The 19,279-nt window shown below is 38.7% G+C and overlaps 1 protein-coding gene across 4 annotated transcripts in view; it reads left to right on the forward strand.

Annotated features, from left to right (window-relative positions):
- The first annotated feature begins 6,093 nt into the window (after positions 1–6,093).
- Positions 6,094–19,279, forward strand: part of Gas2 (growth arrest specific 2) — a 128,811-nt gene continuing 115,625 nt past the window's right edge. The window contains exons 1-2 of one of the 4 annotated variants that reach the window (XM_060367224.1): positions 6,094–6,443; positions 14,139–14,303. In XM_060367224.1, coding sequence (XP_060223207.1) covers positions 14,156–14,303 — 148 coding nt within the window. In that variant the 5' untranslated portion in view covers positions 6,094–6,443; positions 14,139–14,155. Of the gene's footprint in view, positions 6,444–14,036; positions 14,304–19,279 lie in introns of those variants that run through there. The other 3 variants (XM_060367225.1, XM_060367226.1, XM_021654563.2) reach the window with 3 other exon arrangements.

Below are 19,279 nucleotides of genomic sequence, written 5' to 3' on the forward strand. Positions count from 1 at the left end.
TGGAGAGATGGCTCAGAGGTTAAGAGTACTGCCTGCTCTTCCAGAGGTCCTGAGTTCAATTCCCATCAACCACATGGTGGCTCACAACCATCTATAATAAGATCCAGTGTCCTCTTCTGGCGTGCAAGTGTATATGCAGATAGAACATTGTATACATAATAAATAAATAAAATATATATTAAAAAAAAGATTTAAAAAAAAATCCTACCAGGAAACTTCTGCAGCTGATAACCACTTTCAGAAAAGTAGGTATATACAAAATTAACTCACAAAAATCTGTAGCCCTAGGTATACAAATGACAAACAGACTAAAAAGGAAATATGGAACCAACATCTTTTACAATAGCCTCAAATAAGATATCTTGGGGTAACTCTAACAAAGCTAGTGAGGCTTGTATGGTAAAACCTTTAAGACACTAAAGAAAGAAATTGGAGAAGATATTAGAAGATAGGAAAATCTCGCATACTCATGGAGTGGTAGGATTATCATAGTAAAATGGCCATCTTACCAAAAACAATCTACAGATCAATGCAATTCCCATCAAAATTCCAACACAATTTTTATAGCTCTTGAAAGGACAATTTTCTGCTTTATAGGGAAACATAAAACACCCTGGATAGCTAAAACAATCATGAATAATAAAAAGTGCTTGAAGTCTTACCATCCCTAATTGTGCATTGTACTGCAGAGCTAGAGTAATAACAGCATGACATTGGCACTGGAACAGAGACACTAATCAGTGGAATTGGATTGAAGACCCAGACATAAACGCACATACCTATGTACACCTGGTTTTTATGAAGAAGCCAGATATACATACTGGGAAAAAAATACCATCTTCAACAAATGGTGCTGGTTAAACTGGGTGGCTGTAGAAGAATCCAAATAGATCCATACTTATTACCTTAGACAAAACTCAACTCCAAGTGGATCAAGGACCTAAACATAAATTGAGATACACTGACTCTGATAGAAGAGAAAGTGGGAATAGCCTTGAACTCATTGGCACAGGAGAAGACTTCCTGAACAGAACATCAATAATGAAGGCACTAAGATCAACAATTATTAAATGGCTCATGAAACTGAAAAGCTTTTGTAGAGCAAAAGACACTGTCATTTGAGCAAAGTGGCAGTGTATAGAATGGGAAAACATTTTTACCAACTACATGTCTGAAAGAGGGCTAATATCCGAAATATATAAAGAACACACAAAACTAGGTATCAAGACAACAAACAATTTAAAAATGGGATACAGATCTAAACAATTTCAAAGGAAGGAATCTAAAATGGCTGAGAAACACTTTTAAGAAATGTTCAAGCCTAGAACTCATTGGCACAGGAGACAACTTCCTGAACAGAACACCAACAGCACAGGCTCTAAGAGCACCAATCAATAAATGGGACCTCATGAAACTGAAAAGTTTCTGTAAAGCAAAGGATACCGTCATCAAAACAAAACGACTGCCTACAGATTGGGAAAGAATCTTCACTAACCCTTTATCTGACAGAGGACTAATATCCAGTATATACAAAGAACTAAAGAAGCTGAAAAGCAGCAATCCAAGTAATCCAATTAAAAAATGGGGAACAGAGCTAAACAGAGAATTCTCGACAGAGGAATATCGAATGGCAGAAAAACACTTAAAGAAATGCTCATCCTCATTAGCCATCAGGGAAATGCAAATCAAAACGACCCTGAGATATCACCTTACACCCATCAGAATGGCCAAGATGAAAAACTCAAGCGATAACACATGCTGGAGAGGTTGTGGAGAAAGGGGAACCCTGCTCCACTGCTGGTGGGAATGTAAACTGGTACAACCACTCTGGAAAGCTATCTGGCGCTTTCTAAGACAAATAGGAATAGTGCTTCCTCCAGACCCAGCTATACCACTGCTAGGTATATACCCAAAGTTTGTTCAAGTACACAAAAAGGACACTTGCTCAACCATGTTTATAGCAGCTCTATTTGTAATAGCCAGAACCTGGAAACAACCCAGATGTCCATCAACGGTGGAATGGGTACAGAAATTGTGGTATTTTTATACAATGGAATACTACTCAGCAATCAAAAAGGAGGAAATCATGAAATTTGCAGGCAAATGGTGGGATCTAGAAAAGATCATTCTGAGTGAAATATCCCAGAAGGAGAAAGACAAACATGGGATATACTCACTTATATAGACCTATAAGATATGATAAACATAAGGAAATCTATACACCTAAAAAAGATAATCAATTGAGCGGACATGGGGTAAGATGATCAATCCTCATTTAGAAAGACAGATGGGATGTGCATTGAACGTATGACAGGAGTCTACTGAGCGCATCTGAAAGACTCTAACTAGCAGTGTTTTCAAAGCAAAGACTCATGACCAAACCTTTGGCAGAGTACAGGGAATCATAAGAAAGAAGGGGAGTTAGTCTGATGGGGAAAGGATAGGAGCTCCATAAGGACCAAATATATCTGGGCACAGGGTCTTTTCTGAGACTGACATTCAACCAAGGACCATGTATGGATATAACCTAGAACCTCCACTCAGATGTAGCCTGTGGTAGCTCAGTAACCAATTGGTCTCCCAAAGTGAGGGGAACAGGGACTATTTCTAACAGGAACTCGATGACTGGCTCTTTGGTCTCCCCACCCCCGAAGGGAGGAGCAGTCCTGTTAGGCCACAGAGGAGGGCTTTGCAGCCAGTCCTGAAGATACCTGATAAAACAGGATCAGATGAATGGGGAGGAGGTCCCCCCCCATCAGTGGACTTGGAAAGGGGCACGGTGGAGATGAGGGAGGGAGGGAGGGAGGGACTGGGAGGGAATGAGGGATCGGGACACGGCTGGGATACAGAGTTAATAAAATGTAACTGATAAAAAAAAAATTAAATTAAAAAAAAAAAAGAAAAAAAAAAAGAAATGTTCAATATCCTTATTCACCAGGGAAATGCAAATCAAAACTACTTTGAGATTTTATCTTAAAGTAGTTAGCCATGAGAATGGCAAAGATCCATAAAACAAGTGATACATGCTGATGAGAAGGTGGAGCAAAGAAAACATTCATTCGTTGCTGATGGGTGTGCCAGCTTGCATAGCCACTATCAGAATCAGTGTGGTGCTTACTTAGGACATATGAATTGATCTACTTCAAGATTCAGCTTACCACTCTTGGGCATATACTCAAAGGACACTTCATCCTACTACAGAAACACTTGCTCAGCCATGTTCGCTGCTGTTCTATTCATAATAGTCAGAAACTGGAAACAATCTAGATTTCTCTTCAACAGAAGAAGGGATAAAGGAAATGTATTATATTTATAAAATGGAGTATTACTCAGCCATTAAAAGACAAAATCGTGAGATTGACATGTAAATTGATGGAACTTGAAAAAAAAATCCCAAGAGGTGGTAAAGACTCAGAAGACAAATGTAGCATATATTTTCTTATATGTGGTTATTAGCTGTTAAATCAATGATAACCAAGCTACCGTCTATAAAATGGAGGTTGGGTATCCAAGGCAAGAGGCAGTTAGATCTCCCTAGAAAAGGAAAATAGAATAGATGTAGTTATGGATGGATGGGGAGAAAAACTAGGATGGGAGGATTAAGTGGAGAGGTTGAAAGACAGGGATAAGGGAGGGAATATGGGAAGACAGCTGAAAACAAGGGCCATTTGAGGGATAGTGTGGAAACCTAATACAGTAGAAGCTTCCTAAAATATATGAAGGTTATCTAAATGAAATCCCCAAATATTGGGGGGAAATAGCACCAACTTGCCATCTCTTTTCAATAAATGAAGCTTTCAGTCCTGGGACTGGATTACATCTAATTGAGCGGTTGGCCAAAATCATCTCATTTGAACCTCCCAAAGAACACATACTATTTCCAGTGCTATTGCCAGGTTGCTCTCCAGAAATTGATGACAAGGCTCCATTGCTTATGACAACACCAACACAACTCATTGATTATGGAGAAGTTGAACTGGTATGTCAGTTTTTCCTTTTTAATTTTTTTCTTCACATTTTCTTCTTTCCTTTTAACACACAGGTTCTTTTCGTATATAAATATGGTTTCCAGTTTAGAATTTTCATAGGAGTGTGCAAGGGAGTGAGTCTCTGATTCCTATGCTGTTTTCTTGGGCTCTTTTCCTTCCGTTTGTTTATTTTGTCTTATTCTGATGTGTTAGTTTTTATTTTATTTTATTATTATCCCTTATAAGCCTGTTTGTTTTGTAATGAGACACAGAAAGAGGGTATATCTGGATGAGAGGTGAAATGAGGAAGAACAAGGAGTAGTGGATGGAGGGAAAACTATATTGAAGATATGTGAGAAAAATGTATTTTCAATAAAATGGAAACAACAACTAACCACTACAATGCCCCTTCAGAACCCTGTGCTATATTACTTTCATCACAAAAAGAGTATATTTCACACAGTTGTAAGGTAAGTGAGGGAGAAAATGAAAGTTCCCTGTTGCCTCTGGTATTTTCCTACTGGATCTGTCTTGAAGGTCAGGCATTGACGTGATGCATAATTTAAAACTTAAAATATGGGAAGGATGGATTATGGGGTGGCAGGCAGTGTGTGTGATAAGGGTACTTCAGTGCCCTTGAAAGCCTCCTTAGTTTTTGAATCAAGTTTGCCATTATCCTGAATCAGTAAATACATCTGAACTCACTATTTATAACTGAAGTAATGAATAATAAGACAAGATTATTTTATCTAAGAGAAGATAGAATATAAGATTTTGAAAGTTCAAGGTGGTAAACATTTAGAACTCTTGTGATAGCTCCTGAAAACATATACATTACCATTCACTGGATAATGATGTTTGAATCATAAAAATTTATCAAGGATGTAAATTTTTTTATGTAAAGTGCACAGGTTTTGAAATTGAAAATGCTTTGTGGGGTTCTTTGAACTCAAACCTGGTCTAACTGAGCAATGATGTTATGGATTTCAGTTCACCAGGTCAAGTTCTGTCTGGTTTTTGTTGTTGTCAGTTTTGGTGCTGTTCATTCTCAATTCAAGGGATTATCCTTTTGGGGTGCTAAGGAGGACTGTGGAACCAACAGTTGCAATAGCAAGTCTGACTGAAACGAAAACTTTCAGTATCCTAAACGAAAAACTTTCAGTATCCTAAGTCTTCCTATTGTCTTTTTCTTTTTTTTTTTTTTTTTTTTTTTTGGACTGTCACTGCATGCAAATAACATGCCATTCTGAATATATTAGAGCAAATAACCTATCCAGATGGAAGCAATAATAAATGCATAATGCATTTTCAAAGGCAGCTAAAATTGTGTGCAGTAGTTTGCTGTTGCAGATTTATGGGTAATTGGTCTTGTTGTTTTCTGATAAGGGATGTGAGCATGCCTCATTCGGTTTTACACTTGCTATCTGAGAATCAGGGAATACCTGTGTGCTGCAGTCATGCACACTGGATGGAGAAGTTGACAGGGTCATCCCTTGCACCAGACTTTCTGGGAAGTAGAAACCGGACACTTGGCTAGAGGGCCCTGTCCTTTAGAGGTGAACCAGACAGTGCAGCATCTGTCTGCTTCACGCAAACCTTTTCATCTTAAAGTTCACATCCGAATACACAGCAGTTGGCTTGAATTGTCTGTGATGTCAACACAACACTGGGCTGTGGCGGAGAGAAGGAAACACAATCACACTTCATTTTAAAGTAGAAACATCTCCGCGTGCAAACCCTTCTAAAATATGTTTAAATAGAAAATTTTAAGACATTGCATTCTTCTATTTGGAATGAACACTGTCCCAAGTTACTAGAAAGCTCATGCCACTGAGTGTGTAAACTCACAGACCAGGAAAATAACTTTCCAACACCCAGTTTTAATATTGTGCTAAAGTCATTGACTGTTAAAACACTGAAGTTAAATTTGATCCCTTCCCAGCTCTCCACCCATTCTCTGCTAGGTTAGTGTTTGGGGGACAGGCAAGGGGCTGGAGGTTGGCCCCAACTCGGAATTGCTGCCAAGGGCTTGTAATACAATCTCTCCCATTTGAAGGGTAAATCAGTGTCAACCGCGTTTGCTGTCCAGCCGGGGAGGGGAAAAAAAGTAAGCTTTTTCCTTCCGCTCGGTCCGTGTGGAGTGATGAAATGTAGGAAATCTGTTTCTGGCGAGAGGAATTAAAATCATTTTCCCAAACAGCACCAAGAGGAGCCATCACAGAAGTATGAAGAGGGGCGGTGAGGCCACAGCTGCCGCCACCGTGCTGCTAGCCTGCAAGGAGCCAGGGCCACTGGACCGAAGTCTGGAGGAGCCTTGGGGGCGCAGCCCGGAGCTCGGGTGCTGCTGAACTGCTGCAGCCGAGCCGCAGGGAGCAGCTGCCTTGGTGAGCAAGCCGCCAAGAGGGGACTTGCTGCTGAGCTACTGCAGACAGGCGCAGGGAGGGACCTGGAATCAGCACCCGTGCAGCACCAAGGGTGAGCTGTGCTCACTGCAGTGGGGGACCTTCTGATGCCCTGGAAACAGCCTCCATCTCTCCATCCCTATTGTTGGGCAGCGCATGAAGCCCGCTGGGACCGCTCAGCCAACCAGGGGCGGAAGTGAGGAAGTCTCGTTAGCGTGTGGATGTACACATGTGTGATGCTGCTCAAGCGTGCCTGTGACGCTGTGCATGCTCTGCGGTTGTGGGGGGTGTAGAGGGACGTGGGGGGCTTGTTGGTCTTAGTCACACTTCCTGACCTGACGGTTTGAGTTTATGGGAACAAAAGAAAGAGAGGTCGCAAAACCATTTGGGGTGACTGTTTCGGTGAACGAGTTGGGTAGAGTTGAACAAATGTTTACTTATCTATACATAATTTTGTATTTCGATGAGGTGTTTCATTTTTAGCCCAGATTGGAGTTTGTTTAGGGAGCAAAGGAGTTATTATTTTTTTTTTCCTGAAGCCTTAATTACTCTGGCAAACAACTCTGTAGAGGATTGACTTGGTCCAGACATCCAGTTTCTAGTGTGGGGTCAGAATGGGAGCGAAGTCAGTGCTCTGCATTCTGCTTTCTCTATTCTAATACACATAGAAGGGGGTGGGTTTTACTTCTAATTACAATTTTTTAATTACAGTTTTTGTTTTTTTTCCATTTTTTCCTTCATCTTTGCTTTTATCAGCTCCCTACTTACCACCCCAAACCTCTCCAACAAAGCTTGACTAATTGTGCACAGGAGATTTTAGGCAGAGGAAATAAGACCCATGTGTTCAAAGGGACACCCAGTTGCCCTCCTGGTGTTAAATAAAGGCTCAGACAGGTTGGGAGCGTCAGCCAGGCACAGGAAGTCCTTTCCTTCACACCTGTCCCAAGAGACTCTGAGAGGCAGGGCTGAGAACAAACCCTGTGCTCCTGCTGCTTTCCCCCAATCTCTTACTCTGTGCTCAGAACTACAGCTCACATCTGGCTTGCCTAGCTTGTCTTTGGCATCCATCAATGAGTCCTTCTTCAGGGAATGCCCTGCTCTAGCTGTGGAGAGCAAGATGGTGGTGTTCCTTTCCAACATGGGTGTTTAGGTTTTGACTGCCTAAGACAAGGTAAGAACCAGAGGAACCAAGCCTGGGGACACAGTGCTTAACCAGACACAGCAGCGCCAGTGCTGAGGGCTGCCTGAGAAGTTTCTGACTGGGAAAGGTAGTTTGGATTTCAGCCCTGTGCCCCTGAGCTTTAGGTGTATCTTTTTCATTTTATCCATAAGCACCCTACTTTGTGCTATAAACCGCTTTGCTGGGAAATAAATCCACATGGCAGAATTCACTTCATTCTGGTCAAAAGACTTGTGATAGCACCCCTGCCCCACAAGTTTTCTAGCATCTTGGTACCAACATTAGTTAAAGTTTGAGTTTGGAGATGTGGTGAAACTTCGGGGCTTAATTTAACCTGCAGCAACATGCCTTTTAGAACTCTGCTTCAGGACTGGTGGGCTGTGCAGGTTAGGGGAGCCCTGGAAATACCTGTGCTGCTTAAAACAACTGGTGTACTTCTAACAGGTTTCCAGGAAGTTTTGTTTGACATTTCTGTAGAAATTGTAGCATTATTTTTGTGGTTTTGTAGCTTTGATATTGTGTCCCAAACAAGAGCCAAGTTCTTTCCTTTTTCTTGAACTGTTACCAAAGTTTTCTGCTCAGTGTTGTTAGACGTGAGGAAAGAGCAGGAGGGAGAGCAGAGGTATCTCTTGTCAAGGTGGGTTAAGGTGCTTGCTAATTTCTTGGATTACTTATTTTCAGGAGCAATTCAACTGAGATTTTGCTATTTTTTTTTCTTTACATGAAATATATTTGTATGTGTAGCATATATATCTGAAGAGTATGATGAATTCTGATAGTTCATTGCTATATTTGAGGTAAAATGTAATTTTTGTGTGATGACTATGCAAATCTTCTCACAAATGAAGGCTTGCCAACTCAGTTTACATAAACTTCTGATGTGAGCCACAACAATTTCCAATTAATGATCTTAAATGGTTTTCTACTTAGATTGTGTCTCAATTTAGTATGGCAGAGGTCGAAAAGTCTGTGCTTCACTGTTGGGAAGAACGGTTTAGTAGGATTTTGAGAACAACTTGAAAAATATCTCAACTGCCAGAAAGATTTTTTTTTCTTGAGAAAGAGTTGTGCATGTGCATGTGTGTTCGAGTGCTCGTGTGTGTGTGTGTGTGTGTGTGTGTGTAAGTGAATGGGTGCATGTGTGCATGAATATGTGTGTATGACCGTTTTATTCAAGGTAGGTCACCATGGATCTGTCAGTGAGAAAGAGAAGCCTGAAGAGTTAGCAACACAGACTAGATACAAGGAGGGAACAAAAATTTAATGACTGTGTGAATAGCCCATTACTTTGGGCAAAATATCTTCCTGGGCCACCAGTCTCTTATGAATGTTTGAGAATTTGTCTTCATGGCTTTTCCAAGAGCCTTTTGTGTCTATTCCTTAGTCACATAACTAAAGCTGCATATTATTTTGCTTGATATTTGCTCAATTTATTTTGACTTGGTACCTTGACAGATATTGTCTCACTACAATATCTAGAACTGCCTTTATGATTAAATTGTGGACTTTATTTTCTGATTAAGCTATTGAACTACGATTTCACATTCATAACTTGGAATAAGGATGCAGACATGTGATCTCAGCACCTGGGAGGCTGAGGCAGGCACACTTCAAATTTTAGGCCTAGGTGGGCTACATATTGGGTTGGGAAAACTGGGCTTTATAGTGAAACAAAATTAAAACATAAACTGATAATAGTATCCTTATGAGAGACAGACAGGAGTGGATATGAACAGGAGGGGAGGTGGAGCAGAACAAAGAGTAGAAGGGGGGGAATTCATAATCAGGATTTATTATGTGAGAAAAAAGTCGGTTTTTAATACAAGAAAAAAACAACAGCAAAACATTTTATGTTCTGAACATTGGTTGAGGATCTACATTTTGCAGAGATGTTTTTAGTTGGTTAAAATAAGTCACATGACAATAAGGTTCTCAGGAAATGGAATACACCTTTCTTGGCTATTCATTCTTTGAGTCTAAACAAAATGACATTTTCTCCTAGATTTTGGAAGAGTTTTTGGATTGACACATTCATTTTGTTTTTAATTTTAAAGGACAGTGTTATTGACCTATAATCCTTGTTTCTGCATTGTTTTGAACCTTTAACACTTAAAACCTAGTGGTTCGAAGTGAAGTCAGCACTGTTTTTGAAAAGGAGATGAGAGGGTTGGAGGTAGAGAGTGAGACACAGAAGAAGTTTGCACAGTAGCTATAGCCACCTATTTGTTACAGTGAGCATAGAATCTTGGCACAGAAGACCCGAACACTCTGTTTATTTCCTTGTGCTTCTGTTTTTTCATTCTTTGCAATTTATTTTCTATGTAATATTGTAATATGTTTTCTCTGTCATGCCAGTCTAGAGATAGGAGAAACTATTTTAACCATAATTAAAGTACCCCATAGGAGGATGGAAGAATTCTTTTTTTTTTTTTCCCTCAGAGTAAAATATACACTTTGAGCTGCATTCTAGAGTAATGGGCTAGACAGTCTTTAAACATGATGTTTAACTTTCAGGCTCATTAACTCTTTCTCCTTCCCTTGGGGTCATCCATGTCTCATCACATTCATAATTGCTATTCCAGAGTCCCCTTTGCTATGGAAAGAAGGGGAAACACAGGATCTTTGAAGGATTTTGTGGATGTTTATGCATGTTTTTCACTCTAAGGTTTACTTTTTATTCATTTCAAGTCCTGACAGTTAAGTTACTGACATTTAGATGCAGAAAGTCTGCAGGAGCTCCAATTTAGTGAACTCGTACATGCATTTGAGGTCTTACTTTTTTCAATTGGTTGACTTTAATACTAAACAAAGTTGATTGATCCTTTAAAATATTTCTATTACATAAATTTTATTGAAAATTTATTTCATTATTTACATATTAAAAGTTTTTATTCTTATTCTGACTGTTGTGTTCAGTGTCTCATTGATCATTTCATTTCCTGTATTTAAATTTACTACTGACATGTTTTGTAGTCTTGAAAACTTTAAAAGTGCTCCAAAGAATTAGCATGATCTTTTCCTTAAACTTTTCTTTAGGACCTAACTCAGTTCATCAATATTTATTACAAATTATAAAAGGATCAAATTCCAAACTTATCTTTTTATTCAACTAGTATGAACTTAAAAAAAAATTAAAGTTTAACTAGGTTGTATCTGCTAAGAGATTCGTGTCTTTATTTTTTCATTTTTATCATTTTTAATTGTATAACTAATGTGTTTAATTATGACATTTTTCATGTTTTAATATACTTTAATCATCTCAATTTCCATATCCTGTTTTTCCCTACACCTTGTCTTCTATCTCCAAGCCCTCCATCTACTGTGATTATTGTATCTTTTCTTTTCTTTTCCTTTTCTCTTTTCCTTTTTTCCCCTCCCTTCACCCCTGTGCTTTTCATTCCTTCTTACTTCCATCTTTCCTTCCTTCCTTCCTTCCTTGCTTTCTTCCTTCCTTCCTTCCTATCTTCCTTCCTTCCTCTTTTCTCTTTTTTCTCTTTTTTTTCCATTTCAGTCATTTCAATGACAGTTTGCTTCACCATGTGGTGAATTTCTCAGACTCCATACTTTTTATTTTTTTCTAGCTGGATCCATTTCTATTTCCTACCTGATTTTAGCCAATTCTAAGGCCTGAGTGTAGAGACTTTAAGAAACTTAGTGAGTCGTGCTCAGTGTAATGATGATTTCAAATATGGAAAATAGAGGGGGAGAAATTAGGTTTCCTATCTTTGTTCTTTTTAGAGAGGACTTAGACGAGTACTCTCTGTTAAAATACCTTTGTGTCTCTTTGTGTTTGTCATAGTTTAGTTATTTAATCTTTATAGTATTTAAATTACCCATTAAGCCTCTGGGAAAATCTGACCCCATTTTTACTGACTGTCTCTACTAAATTTGTGGTTATGTACAAGGTATCAAAATAAAACTAGCTTAATTATCCTTACTGATTTTAGTTAATTTATCTGTCCATATTAGGAGATAGTTTGGATTACATTTCTGGTGAAACACAAGAGAGATTGCATGAGAAATAAAGGTGCTACTGTCAAGGCAAATAACAACTTCACTGTTGAGCAAGGTTGAGGGGAAGGATTGTGTCCCTCTGCCTCGCTGGAACTGTTGCATGCCATTAGGCTCACTGTAAGCGATCCCCTGATGGAGTCTGTGCTGGACAATGAGCTTCAGAACCCGAGGCGTCTTCTTGCCTTTGTAGAGCAACACAGGGCTCCAAAGCTTCAATGGGAGTAACAGGGCATACAATAGGGTGTAGGTAGAATTACTGCGAGACCATATCTCACTTTCAGGGAAGTAGTGGGAGAGATTGTGTCTTGAGAAGGAAGGCTTTTTAGAGGTAACCCTTTTAAGATTTCAATTAGCTCTTTAAATGTGACTCATGTGCTTAGATGTATGATTGATTACATGCGTGTTGACAGGCTAACTATCCTGTAGTATCCCAATTAGCTACACACAGAGGTATTATTTTGCTGGAATGAACATAATCTTTAAAAAGTTTGGATTGAAAATATTTCAGGTGTTTTTTTCTTTAATTTTTAATCACAGAAGTCTAGAGAAACTCTGAGCAACACTGATTAATTGAAAGAGAATAAACAACAGCAACATTCTAATTCTTAGGTTGACAAACTTGTAGCCTATGACAAGGTGTAGTAAACACAGATCACCTTAACGTTTCACTTCAGATGCTTAGAGAATGTCAAGATTACGTGCATAAAAAATGAAATTGTACCTTTCAGCTGTATATTTTTATATACTTTATATATTTACTATCTCTCCCAAAAGGCTTTTCTAAGATTTTGAAGATAACTACATTTTGAATTTAAAGAAAACAAAAATAGATAAATAATCATTATTTATTTAATAATTCAAAAGTAAACTTTTAAAAGAAATTAACCTAAATAAATTAGAGTTGAGAGTAACTACACTGGAGTACTGTGCAAAGTTTGAAAGAGTAAAACCCTAAAGTCACTTCAAAATGCTTAGATGAAATATCCAGGATGTCATATGCATCTAATGACTTGCCTGTTGCAAATACTCTTGTGTTTATTGTCATTTGGTTATACTTCCTTTGGCTATTTTATATACATACTGATTTGTAGCCAGAACAGGTCCCATGATAAAATAACTCTAAATGAAATGATTGAGCTGTTGTGGACAAAAGTGAAATAATTTTATATCAGATAAAAGACTGCTTTAGTATATTTGTTTTACTTACTTAGTATCAGGTTTTACAAATAATTCATATGGGGCCTGTAGATGTAGAATGCTTGCATAGTGTGCGAAAGGCCCTGGGATTATTTCCCAGGTTTCCATATACCAGCCTGGGGCACACCTGCAATCCCAGAATTCAGGAGATGGGACAGAGAAATCAGAAGGCTAAGGTCACTCTTAGCTTTATAGCATTTCTGAGGCCACCCTGGGTTAATTGTAATTTTGCTTTGGGAAAAAAAATTAGAAAGATGATATACTTAAGGATATACTTTAGTACTTAATTAAATGTATTTCCATACTTTAAAATATTTATTTAAATACTTTATCACTCAAATATAGATTTATGCTTTGCATACAATGAAGTAATTAGGTTATGAAATAATTTTATTTTGTTTATTTATCTTTATTGTGCTGTGTATTAATACAAGATATCTAATATGCAAAGCAAATTCTCTGTCACTTCTAATTTCAGAAGTAAAACACAGAAGTACTTCTACTCTAAATTGATACAAACAAAACTCAATATGTAAAAACAAAAATCAGGAAGATACAGAACAAGGAGGAAATCATGGTAGAGGAGCAAAGGCCACCAAGGCAGAGCTTGTTAGAGCAGTGTCTTCCTAAGGCATTCTGTCAGACTGTGTCTTCATGGAAAAAAAATTCTCGGGGTCTGAAGAACAAGATTCTAGCTTAACTGTGTTGTGATGCCTTGTAGTCAGATTGCTTATGCCACTGGCCCTTTCTGATTTTGGCCTTCTGTGATTTTCAGAATTGTAGTGGAGACTTTGAATGAGTGTGGAACTTTGAATGAGAGTGGAACTTTGAATGAGTGTGGCCATCACTAATAAACTGCATGCTGTGCTTAATCTTTTTGGCAGCAATGTTACCAACAATTCCCAAGCGTTTATTACAAACTGGATGAATACTGTCAGTGCTCAGGGTCAACACTCAAATTCTGTGGAAATCTCTGGCTTCAAAAAAGTCAGACACAGAAAAAACAATGAGACAACTGAATTTATTATTGAGTTATCTCTTAATAAAGCTTTGTGTCTGGGGGAAAAAAGTCAGACACTAAAATCTCAGTTTAACCACATTTTACTGTGACTGTTTGCAAATACATTGTTTTACATGAACTTAGCATTTATTGTTTGATTTTTCTCTTTGACCTTTGATTGTTTCTGTTACCAAGTACCTGCCCAAAGTTAGAGAGCCAGATGAATAAAGCAAATACTATCTCCTGGGTTTAATAATTAATAGCCCTAGCAGACATCACCTAAGCCCATGGATGAGGCCCAGTATAATATCATGGTAGTGAAAGTTTTTAACTCTTAACTGGTACGGAAATCTGTTGCTCTTTTGTCTTCACACCAGGTATTGGGAGTGGATAAATGATGTGCACGACCCTGAGCCCCAAGGTTCGCAGTGGGCCTGGCCTGTCTGATATGCATCAGTACAGCCAGTGGCTGGCCAGCAGACATGAAGCTAATTTGTTGCCGATGAAAGAGGACTTGGCCTTGTGGCTAACCAACCTATTAGGTAAGGTTATAAGATACCGCGTTGTGAATAGAGATAACAGCGTCTTGTGCATTTCACCTCCTCTCATAGTGTCCTACTCCCAAGCATGTGACCGCACCTGGGAAAGAAAGACCTTCTTTATTGGGATTTGTCGTCTGGGAAATCCGAAGCCTGTGGAAATTTAAATGAATTTCCCAGTGCTTCTCACGTTAGCTGTGTTTCATATTCCAGCATCTTCCAGTGGAATGTGAAAATCTGCGGTCAAGTTGCTTATACCATTTCTGTTCTGGTCTGATTATTTTTGACTCGTGGGTTTGCAGCTGACCGCTTTGACTTGTGCTTTGGGTCAGGCTGCTGGCTCTGTGAAATCTGCTTCTAAAATTGTCTTTCTTGCCCTACTTTTACACACACCTTCCAAAATTGCTGAGTGCTGAAACTCAGGGAGAACACCTATGTTTGTTCAAATGGGCTGACTAGACTAATTTAGCTTTGAACTAAATTTTGTTTTGTTTTGTTTTAAATGTCTTTTTGGGAAAAATATTGTTGAGAGAAATGATACTGAAAGATAAATGTGTCTTTTCATTTGTCTGAAGACTTTTAATGATGAAAGTACAGCAATGAAGGCTATAGATTTGTACGTTTAAAGGCTTATCACATAAGTAGCTATAGCATCCCCAGTAACAGATTTCCCCAGAGAAGAAGAGTGAGACACAACTTTCTGACCCTACAGAGTTTTCAGGATGTAGGATTGGACTGTTGAATAAGCAGAGCTGTTGTGGTGCTCTGTGGTTGGCTGAGTGGATCCATGTACACTATTTATCACTGAAGCAATCCTGCCAAGTGCAGGCTTCACTGTCTAGCTAAGATGGGGCTCACATACAGCACCCCTCTGGCTAAAATCTAGCAAAGGTTGGGAATCCATTAGTCCTTGGCAGAGTTTTTTTTCCTGCCTATCCTGGCTTTTTATACTTATTTGCTAATTTTAAAAGTTTTTGTCTATGGAAAGGTATTTATTTTTTTCTTCATCAGAAGCACCCCATTTTGAACAACTTTATGGTTTAACCAGAACTACCAAATGTGGATATAGAGAACATACCCTTCAGAAAGGTTTTCAGGACCCATTTTCCCCAAGCCAGGCCCTCTAGCCCACCCTTTCTCTGACAGAAGGAGAGACTTGCACTTGGTAATAATTCTGAAGTACTTTTTAGCTGGGCACAGTGATACATGCCTATAATCCCAGAACTCATGGAGGCAGAGGAAGGCAGATAATTATGAGTTCAAAGCTAACCTGGTCTACAAAACAAGTCCAGAACAGCCATGGCTACACAGAGAAACCCTGCCCCGAAAAACCAACCAACCAAACAAACAAACAAACAAGCAAACAAACAAAACAAAAAGCTGTGCCTTTTAACTTCATCAAATAGAGGGGGTTGTTGCCTCCATGGTTCTTGCCTTCCCAAGGCTAACTAATGTCTATGATTAAGATTCAGCCATCGGCTGCTGGTTTGAGTGATCACTGGAATTGTGATACAGAAATTCAGAGTAGCAGCTCTAAAGAGTATGTTGATGCTTGAGTGCCAGTGGTCACTTCCTGGCCCCAGACTCTCTGTGTGTTGTTTTTAGAGTTAATCGTTGTGTCTGCTTTGCAAGTTAATATGATAGGAAATATTGAAAATATACATAGTACTTAGCATGGATCTTGGATCATAGATAATATTATATAAGTTGTCCCATTTATAAAGTTCAGTGAAATTATTAATTTTCTAAAAGAAGGCTTGTTGGGGGCAACATCCTACACTTCTTTGAAAACAGTATTAGTGAGTTGTAATCGATAGTGTGAGATCAACAAGGGGCCTGGGAGATGTTAGGACAGGAGGAAAGGGTGAATGAGTACAACGTAGCCTGATTACACAGGCATGACCCAGTGTTGGGTGACTAGGTCATCAAAGTGTTCTGTTTAACCAATGTGATCATTCTCAAAGTGGCTTGATCAGTATGAGCAGCCCAACACAGCCTCAAAGAACAGTGTCAGTGTGTGTAATGGAAAGATCCTTGGATTAGAAATCAGGAGACCTGGCTCCTCTTTGGGCATCAGGAGACCTGGCTTCAGCTTTTGGCTGTTCCACTGGTAGGAAACGTGCCCGAAGTCACTCATCTGCCTGTTCTGGGCTTGCTGTCCTCAAACATAAATGAAGGAGTTGGAGGGGATGCTCTTTAATATGCTTTCCAGCTCTCCAAATCTGTATTTCCAAGAAATCTGAATCTGGAGATTTGGTTGGGGCAGTTTAAGTCAACAAAATGCACAAATAAGCAAAAAGAATTATGTAAATGAATGATTTTTAAAGAATAAGATTATCTTGTTAAATATTTATTAGTAATTGTAGCAAATGAAATTGATGGTTTGTGAAACATTCCAGACAAGGGATCCTAAAGGTATAAAAACAAAACAAAAGAAAAGAAAACTATAGCTATTGAATTGCATATGAATAGACTGGAATTCACCTGAGGTAGACAGAGACTACACCTCAAGGCAACACCTTCATGATAATTTGGAATCTAAACACTTGAAACTGTTTAAAATGGAATAATATCTAGAGATAGGAAAATAATTGTGTTTTGCAAGGTAATGAGAAAAGAACAAGCACATACACATAGATAAAAAAGGTAAATTTTTATAAAATATTCTTTACTAACTGAGAAATATCACATATTTTACTGCCTCTTTCTCTTTCTCTCTCTCTCTCTCTGTCTCTCTCTTCCTCTGTCTTTCTGTCTGTGTCTTAGATTTTAGCTTCTTTTTGCTTAGACTATAGAACTGTCTTGGTGACAATCTCCATCTTGGCCATGCTTCCATATAAAGCACCACATTCTTCAGTGAGACAGAAATGTAAAGCTTTTAGATTTTTGCTATCATGGTATCATACTTACAAAGAACTTTGCTGAACCCATTTTAGTTATCTTGTTTAAAATGTACTGTTAATACACCCATCAGAATGGCTAAGATCAAAAATGCAAGTGACAACATATGCTGGGGAGGTTGTGGAGAAAGGGAAACCCTCCTCCATTGCTGGTGTGAATGTAAACTTGTACAACCACTTTGAAAATAAAACTGATGCTTTCTCAGACAATTAGGAATAGTGCTACCTCAAGATTCAGCTATATCCCTCCTAGACATATACCCAAAAGATGCTCAAGTGTACAACCAGGAAATTTGCTCAACCATGTTCATAACAGCTTTATTCATAATAGCCAGAATCTGGAAAAAACCCAGATATAGAAATTGTGGTACATTTACACAATGGAACACTACTCAGCAATTAAAAACAAGGAAATCATGAAATTTGCAGGCAAATGATGGGAACTAGAAAAGATCATTCTGAGTGAGGTGTCCTAGAAGCAGAAAGACACACATGGTATACACTCACTTACAAGTGGATATTAGACATATAATATAGGATAAATATACTAAAATCTATACACCTAAAGAAGCTAAGCAAAAGGAGGAGCCTGGGTCAGATGATCAATCCTCACTCAGAAAGGCAAATGGGAGGGACATTGGAGGGGGAAGAAAACAGGAAACAGGACAGATTGGAGCCTACCACAGAAGGCCTCTGAAAGAATCTACTCAGCAGGGTACCGAAGCCGATGCTGAGACTAAGAGCCAAACTTTGGGCAGAGTGAAGGGAATCTTATGAAAAAAAGGGGGGATGAAAGACCTGAAGGGGACAGGACCTCCACAAGGGAGCAACAGAACCAAAAAACATGGGAACAGGGGTCTTTTCTGAGACTGATGCTCCAACCAAGGACCATGCATGGAGATAACCTAGAACCCCTGCTCAGATGTAGCCCAGGGCAGCTCAGTCTCCAAGTGGGTTCCACAGTAATGGGAACAGGGACAAGTTCATTGTCTCTGACATGAACTCAGGGGCTGGCTCTTTTATCACCTCCCCCTGAGGGGGGAACAGCCTTACCAGTCCACAGAGGAAGACAATGCATCCAGTCCTAATGAAATCTGATAGGTTAGAGTCAGAGGGAAGGGGAGGAGGACCTCCCCTATCAGTGGACTGGGGGAGGGGCATGGGAGAAGAAGAGGGAGGAAGGGTGGGGACTACAGCAGGGATACAAACTGAATAAATTTTAATGAATAAAAAATAAATTAATAAAAAATATAACATTAAAATATGCTTATTAATGAAGTCAGCGGTTAAACTTGTGTTTCTGATCCTATACATAAACTGTCAATTGGAGATGGACTTTTTTTTTAGCTTTTGAGATCTTTTTCATTTGAAGGTAATCTTAATGCTATTAAATTCACAAATATGCTCTTTTTTATTACCCAATCCTAATTATCTAAAACACATTGCAAACATACAATATCTATTCTGTCCATATCTCAGTACCCATTCATCATGGTTTTGGAAATGCGGCAATAGATTCACCTTAAGTTGGAAGTCAGCAGGTGTTTCTTTACAGTTAACTTTAGCAAAATTCATATAAAATACTAATTAACAATGATCTTCTTTACTTGTTAAATCACAAGGAAACACCTTCAAAAGTACATTTTGTTAAAGTTTCTGTACTTCAATGTAGAAAAACCAAACTACACAAATATTGAAAAATTAAAAATTCATTATTTTTTTATTCCTGGTATCACTACCACAATTTACAGGGCAATATACCTGGTGTAATGAAAAGAAAAAGAGAAAGCTACAGCAGATAAAAAAGACCTCAGGAATGTACACCTAATTGATACTACATTGCATTAATCAATAGCTGCACTTTTTATAAACTGTGGCTGTGACAGTCCTGAACAAGAAGGGTTTCCTGTTTAAGCGGCAGTAACTTTTCTGATTATGGATCATCATTCTGCCTGTGACAGATTTTTACAGTTCCTTTAATGCACTTGGGATGACTGTCTCAAAGTAAACTGCAGCTTTCCTGACAACGCCTCTCTCTCTCTCCTGCTAAGAACTGTAGCCTTTTTCTGCGCGCTCTCT

This window comes from Meriones unguiculatus, chromosome 14 (genome assembly GCF_030254825.1).
Source record: "Meriones unguiculatus strain TT.TT164.6M chromosome 14, Bangor_MerUng_6.1, whole genome shotgun sequence".
Taxonomy (NCBI): Eukaryota; Metazoa; Chordata; class Mammalia; order Rodentia; family Muridae; genus Meriones; species Meriones unguiculatus.